This window comes from Cetorhinus maximus, chromosome 14 (assembly GCF_964194155.1).
Source record: "Cetorhinus maximus chromosome 14, sCetMax3.hap1.1, whole genome shotgun sequence".
Classification (NCBI taxonomy): domain Eukaryota; kingdom Metazoa; phylum Chordata; class Chondrichthyes; order Lamniformes; family Cetorhinidae; genus Cetorhinus; species Cetorhinus maximus.
Window position 1 is genome coordinate 10,736,888 of NC_135892.1, and position 7,369 is coordinate 10,744,256.

The 7,369-nt window shown below is 42.6% G+C and overlaps 1 protein-coding gene across 1 annotated transcript in view; it reads left to right on the forward strand.

Moving 5' to 3' along the window:
- The window catches only part of pcsk2 (proprotein convertase subtilisin/kexin type 2), an 80,684-nt gene extending 78,509 nt beyond the window's left edge, over positions 1-2,175 (forward strand). The window contains exon 12 of the mRNA XM_078556478.1: positions 1,416-2,175. Coding sequence (XP_078412604.1) covers positions 1,416-1,902 — 487 coding nt within the window. The 3' untranslated portion in view covers positions 1,903-2,175. The remainder of the gene's footprint in view (positions 1-1,415) is intronic.
- The last annotated feature ends 5,194 nt before the right edge of the window (positions 2,176-7,369 follow it).

Consider the following 7,369-nt stretch of genomic DNA (forward strand, 5'->3'; position numbering starts at 1 on the left):
TATATGGAATGTAGAGATCAAAGGTCAACTTGGTATAAATGTTTTAACTAACCACTGTTTGCTGTAGTCAGGCTGGAATTGTAACGCTTGGTACCTGGGTTCTTATAATGCGTTGTGAATTCAATAATAAAGAATCATATAGTTATTTGGATTTGTACTGTATGATTTGACTAAGTACACATGTTGGATTGTCTAACATGAGCTCATTAAAGACACGGTTGTTACAACTGATAACTGTGTTTAAAATAATGAAGAAAAGATACAATAGCACATCAAGTAAATAAAAGAAACATCAAATGCACACAAGTATGACTTTGAATGGTCATATTTGTTCTCGAAACCTTTAACAATTAAAGCATTAATTAACTTTTGGTGCTGACTCAGTAACATTTAAAGACAAAATAAATGCAGAGACACTATTCAGGCTGAATGGTTCCCTGTTGGCATGTAAACTGTGTAATGTGTAATTTCTTTTATGAATATAGCTAGGAATGCAATTACCATTTAACAGCAAGGGGCATCGCTGAATCCAGCCAACTAAATAAAGCCTCAATCATGGAGAAGTGGCAGAGCAGTATTCTTTAGTGTGCACCTACCTAAGATGAATAGCTTTCATTTCACATTTTAAGATGTTAGGTTAGGTGAGGTGGTGATGCAAGTTTGGAGCCCATGATCAGGTAACTTAATATTGTGGCTTCAAAGTAAATGCCCATAAAAAAAAAAGAACAGTATTAATGAAAAACTCAAGGGCTGGGGAATCAGATGTGCTGGGCTGCAACACTTAACGGTCAAGATGTTTCAAGCTGCACCAAAGCTAAGAGCTTCCCAAGGCAAAGAAAAAGAGTGGGAGGACAGTTTTGCTGGATTGATTTCACCCACAGAATGCTATTAATCCATAACTCTGATGCCGTCTGTGTAGGCAAAGCATCACTTCAGGTTTATAGTTCTGATGAACATATCTGCAGTTTTTGACTGCCCAGGGAATTCCTTCCACAGTGCCTTGTGGGTCTCTGTTTCACTTTTGGAGCGTATTTTGCATCTTTAATGGTAGAACGCAGTTTTATGGTTTTGATTCTTCATGAACCAAACTGCATCATCACTAGGGAAAGAGTTAATGCTTTTATTAACAGAGAGAGAGAGAGAGAGAGGCAGAACATTTTCTCAACAAATTGTTACTAATAATGGAGCATAAGAATCAAGGTATTGTTGACAATTATTTCATGGAAGCCATTTTATGACTGAACGCTCAGGTAAAAGGTTAATTGTGTGCATTTTAGGGCCTCTGTAACATCTACAGTTGAACTACTACCATAACTGACAGATTAATGGTCAGTTCTTCTATTTATGATTGCAGTTAGAGTGTTTTTTCCTGTTTAATGGCTTAGTCATGCTCTGGTTTCATTTTCCTGTCACAGGATAATCTCATCAGGTGACAAGTTGGTCTTAACAATATCAACTGACGCGTGTGAAGGGAAGGATAACTTTGTCCGTTATCTAGAGCATGTTCAGGCTGTGATAACCATGAATGCCACCAGACGGGGTGACTTAAATGCCAACATGACCTCCCCCATGGGCACCAAATCCATTCTGCTAAGCCGGAGGCCAAGAGATGATGATTCTAAGGTGGGCTTTGACAAATGGCCTTTCATGACAACACACACCTGGGGGGAGGACCCCAGAGGGACTTGGATCCTAGAAGTTGGTTTTGTTGGGGGCACTGCACAGAAAGGTGTGCTGAAGGAATGGACTCTGATGCTGCACGGGACTCAGAGTGCCCCTTACATAGACCAAATAGTGAATGATTACCAGTCCAAATTGGCCATGTCCAAGAAGGAGGAGCTGGAGGAAGAATTGGATGAAGCGGTAGCGAGAAGCCTGAAAAATCTGCTGAAGAAGAATTAGGCCTAGTAAATGCTGCATGTCCGTCTTTCACTCCCAAATCCCACATCCTAGCCGCTTTGTGATTTACAACTACTGAAATTAATGTTTCCTGTAGCAAAATTATCACACCTCGTTGTGATCTTAAACTTGTCTGTTGTATATTGTCAGTTAATAATTAAATTTAAATGACAATTTTTTACACCAATACTGTTAATTCCACAAATTTTATGTACAGTTTGTGACTGTAAAGGATCCTTGGTGTGTGAAATTTAAAAGTGAAATCTTGCAAGCAAAGCAGTGGCGGGTTCTCTTTATATTTTTGTGATAAATGTTTATATAAAAGAAGTGCGTTTCCAATTTACAGTTGATAGGTTTGAGCATATTTCCTCTATTCAAGCTTAGCCAAGTTGAAAGCAGACTTTTATTGGTTGGGATAGCACTTTACACTGTGTCACTGAAGGTGGATAACATTGAATCATACACACCCACCTCCACTGGTACTCAATAGGCAGAATGATTTATTTCTCTACCTTGGAATAATACAAAATAAAACAGACCATGCATTAGTAGATTACTGTTTTGTGACCGATTTCTGCCCATTTTGTAACTGCGAGCACTTCTGTTTTGTTGCACTGTTCCATAAAAAAAAAATGAACCCAAAGCTGAAACTTTGAAGATGAAGACTTAGTTTGCTAACTGTTTATATCCCAGGCCAGAATACCTGTAGCCGCTAATAGTGCAGTAACGCTGAAAATTTATGCACCCTCCCTATGCTGCATTAGGTTATACTGAGCATGTACAGTGTTTACTACATCACCTTTGGCAAGTTGCTTTACGGTGAAATTAACAATGTTTAAACATCATATTCTGGTGTTTGGGAAAAGATCAAATTCACAATAATGTGCTGAGGAATTGAACCAATTCACCATTTGGAAATTGATACATGAGGAAAGAACGAAAGATAAGTGGTTCCCAATCCTTGTAGCATAGAAACACACGATCAGGAGTAGGCCATTCAGCCCCTTGAGTCTCTTCCACCATTCAATTAGATCATGGCTGATGTGTATATTAACTCTATCTACTCATTTTGGTTTCATAACCCTTAATATTCTTGCCTAACACAAACCTATAAATTTCAGCTTTGAAATTTTCAATTGACCCCCCCAACCTCAACAGATTTTTGAGGGAGAGAGTTCCAGATTTCCACTACCCTTGATGTGAAGAAATGCTTCCTGACATCAGCCTGGCATGGTCCAGTTCTAATTTTAAACTCAGGCCCCCTTTGTTCTGGATGCTCCATATCAGAGTGTGAAATTTCTCACTATTTCATCCTTTAATCGTCTTATTCAATGCCTCAATTAGACGTTTACCTTCTATACTCAGCACTATTAGAGAAATGCTTCCCCAATTTTAAGAGAAGCAGCAAGGCTTGCTTCACATCACCCAGGTAGGTATGAAGAGAAATGTCGAATGTCACACTGCTAAACGTATTTAGTTCCGGTAGCAAAATATGCAGGAAAAAAGAATGGGCAGGATTTTCCGGCCCTGTCCGCCGCCGGGATCGTTCGATCCGGCCGAAAATCAATGGACTTTTGGCTGGGCCGTTGAATCTCCCACAGCAGGTCCCGTCACCATGGGGCCGGAAATTCCCGCCAAAGCCAACCCAAGTTCACACGTGAATTATACTCGGGTGTTTGATAGAAAACTTTGGCACTTACACTCCACTCAGATGATTTAATAACACTGGGGTAAAACATTCAATTAATATTTGCATTGCCTGCTGCATTCCATCACTTTCACCATCTCAGCAGCAAGGAGGTGGTACCATTCAATCCTTTACTGCCATAGTATTAAATAATGTTGGTGGCTAATTGATGATGGTGCGCTGGTCATAACATATTCAGTCATGTGCATTTATGGGATAAACACACTCTTGAAGGTTGGATATCTAAACCGGTTATCATCCCAGGAAATACTAATTATTGTCAAAGATCTCCCTCTCCCTCTGACAGTATGAGATTCAAAGCACTGTCTCATGTCATTTGCCACATTTTGGTGTCTCTACATTCAGAAATTAAATAGCTCATTGAACTGGGTAAGCACCACAAACTCGATTCGGTTTCAGCCCAAAAGGAATGAACTTCTCATTTCTGGTAGCCATGTGGCGGCAGTTTCAGGGTCCCAGTAGGTGTGGGGGAAGTGAGGGATGGGTGGGGTGGGGGTAACGGGTGTGGTGTAAAATTGGAGGCCTTGGGAAGATTGGAAGCATGGGGTGGGGGGAATATCAGTGGGGGAGGTGGGTGGGATCTAAAGTGCCTGATCAGGGGAGGGTGGCCAGGCAAGCACTCTGGGGGTGAACTAACAGTCCAAAGGCCTGATCCAGCAGTCCCTCAGTTTAGCTATCAGGTTTCATGAGGCTTTCAAGTTTTGAATGGTGAATAAAAATGAGTCTCGCAGCCTCATCATAATATTTAAAGTGCCAACCTTGGAGCAGTTTGATTACCCGTCCCCCACTCCTGCCTCTATTAAAACAGGAAGTGGACAAGTTGGAAGAGAGTTGGGGGTCAGGATTCAGGCTTTTAACATTTTAATCCCCCATCTCTACCAAAAATCTAAACCCATTCAATTTTTTGGGATAAAATTCCCCACGTGGGATCATAAGTGAAAAGGATCCAGGGAATCTCAACATGGGAATCACTGGATGGAAGCCTAAAACCATCTCAACTGTCGTATTCTGAGATTCTCATGTTCGTAAAACTTAATAACAGGAAAGATGCCCTCTCCAAGATTTAACAAGGTTGTAAACCTGCTTAGGGAAGAAGTAGTTTATGGTTGTTCTGCAAAGAGGAAATGTCTCCTATGATATATTTTCTTTCACCTCCAGGTGCTACAAGGTTAACACTTGCTCATATTATTAGCTGCAACAGAGGGAGCTCAAATGAAATGTCAGGTTCAACATACTGAGCTTCTGCAGAGGTAGCAAAGTGTCATGATGCTTATGGTTTTGTTCTACTTACATGTTTGGTAACTGTCTTGCTATTCACACATGACACAAACTGTAAATGGTTAGGATTAATTATCATTTTCACAAGAAGGCAGGGGACACACTATGGCTAACCCTGTCTCCAAAGCAAACTGTAAAATGATTTCCTTTTAAATCATGTGGTTTAACCTTTAAGCTTTAGCCTTCCATATTCCTCTGGATATGTTTGTGCAAATTGTAATTGTGGATGGTCCCAAGCCAACTCCAAACTGCTAAAAATGAAGGAAAGGCTTGCATTTATAAAAAGTTTTCCACAATCTCCACAACACAGCACCTTGTATCTATATAGAACCTTTAATGGAATAAAACTTCCCAAGGATCCCACAGGAACATTATAGGATGCCAAGCCACATAAGGAGATATCAGGGCAGATGGACAAAAGCTTGGTCAAAGGGGTCAGTCTTGATTTTAAAGGAAGTGAGAGAGGTGAAGAAGTTTAAGGGAGAGAATTCCAGAACTTAGGGCGTAGGGAGCTGAAGGCACGGCCTCCAATGATGGAGCGAATAAAATGGGGGATGCTCAGAAGGCAGAATTAGAGGAGCGCAGATATTTTTGGAGGGTTGTGGGGTTGGAGGGGATTATAGAGATAGGGAGGGGGTGAGGCCATGGAAGGATTTGAAAGCAAGGATGAGAATTTTAAAATGGCATTGCTTAACTGGGAGGCAATGTGGGTCACTGAGGATAGGGGCGTGAATGAACATGACTTGGTGCGAGTAAGGACAAGAACAGCAAGATTTTGGATGCCTCAAACTTAGGGAGGGTAGAATGTAGGAGGACGGCTAGGAGTGTGTTGAAATAGTCAACCCGGAGGAGAAAGGAATGGGTGAGGATGTCACTAGCAGATGAGCCTGAGGCAAGGGCACACTCAGGTGATGTTACGGAGGTGGAAATAGGGGGTGTGAACGATGCCGCGTATATGTGATTGTCTCAGTATATCCCAAGGCACTTTACAACTAGTGAAGTACTCCCGAAATGTAGTCGCTGTAGTAATGTAGCCTGAATCAAAGCATCTACTTAATTTAAGATAATATTGCGATAATGAGCCTGGGCCACTAGGCTTGAGGTCAGGAGTTTTATTCCTACCCTTGCACATTGTGAAACTTTATTTATTAACTCTGGTAATTTCTGAGCTGGTACCAGAAAGGTAACCATGAATATCTGAACATAATAAATAGGAGCAGGGGTAGGCCATTCGGCCCTTCAAGCCCATGCTTCCATTCAATAAGATCATGGCTGACCTTCTACCTCAACTCAGCTTTCCTGCACTACTGCCATATTCCGATTCCCTTAGTACCCGAAAATCTATCGACCTCAGTCTTGAATATGCTCAATGACTGAGTATCCACAGACCCCCTGAATAGAGACTTCCAAAGATTCACAACCCTTATGGTAAAGAAATTTCTCCTCATCTCAATCCTATATGGCCGACCTCTTATGCTGAGACCATCCCTAGTTCAGGACTCTCCAGCCAGGGGAAACGGCCTCTCAGCATCACCCCTGTCCAGCCCCTTATTATTTTTTACATGTTTCAATTAGATTAATTCTCATTGGGCAGAATCTTCTGTTCGGCGTGCGGGGGCAGGCCTCACACGCTGACCCGTGGCCATGCCAGGCGTGCGTCCCGACGTCACCACGCGTCATTCCGATCTTTAGCTCGGTGGGCGCGCGCTGGAGGCGGCTACGCGCCTGCTGAGCTGTCAAAGGCCTCTTCAGGCCATTAATAAACCAATTGAAGTAATTGTCAGGGGCGTCTGACAACCTGTAAGGTTGGCGGGAGGGCAGGTGAAGAGCCCAAGCGGCCTTCGCATTTTTCATGAAACCTCATCCACGGGCAGGATGGGGTTTCATGAAGGATTTATTAATGAAATAAAAATTATGATAATTCATAAACATGTCCCAGCTCATGTGACACTGTCACATGAGAGGACATGCCTGAATGATTTTCTTTTTTTCAATGTATCATTATGAAATTAATCTCCCTGAGGCATGGAGCTACCTCAGGCTCTTTCTCGCACATTCGCGAAAGAGCGCAGGCCCCGGCTCTCCCTCCTCCCACCGCCCACACAGGGAGCGCTCAGCGCTTCCAGGTCTCGCTAGGTGGGCCTTAACTGGCCTGCCCACGTAAAATGGTAGGTGGCGATTGGCTCTGTGCCCGCTCCCGCCCGGCCTGCCTGATGGGGAGAAAATTATCCCCATTGTTCTAAACTCCAGAGGATATATAGACCTCCTCTAACCAATTTCTCCTCTTAGAACATTCCCTCATTCCAGAAACCAGTCACTAAACCTTTTGCTGCATTTCTTCAAGAGCCAGTATTTCCTTCCTTAGGTGGGGAGACCAAAACTACACACCGTACGCAAAAGTGTGGCCTCACAAATGCCCTGTTTAATTGTAGTAAGCTGCTAGGTCGTTACAACAACCCAACTGATTCCCTTGGGAATCCAAAA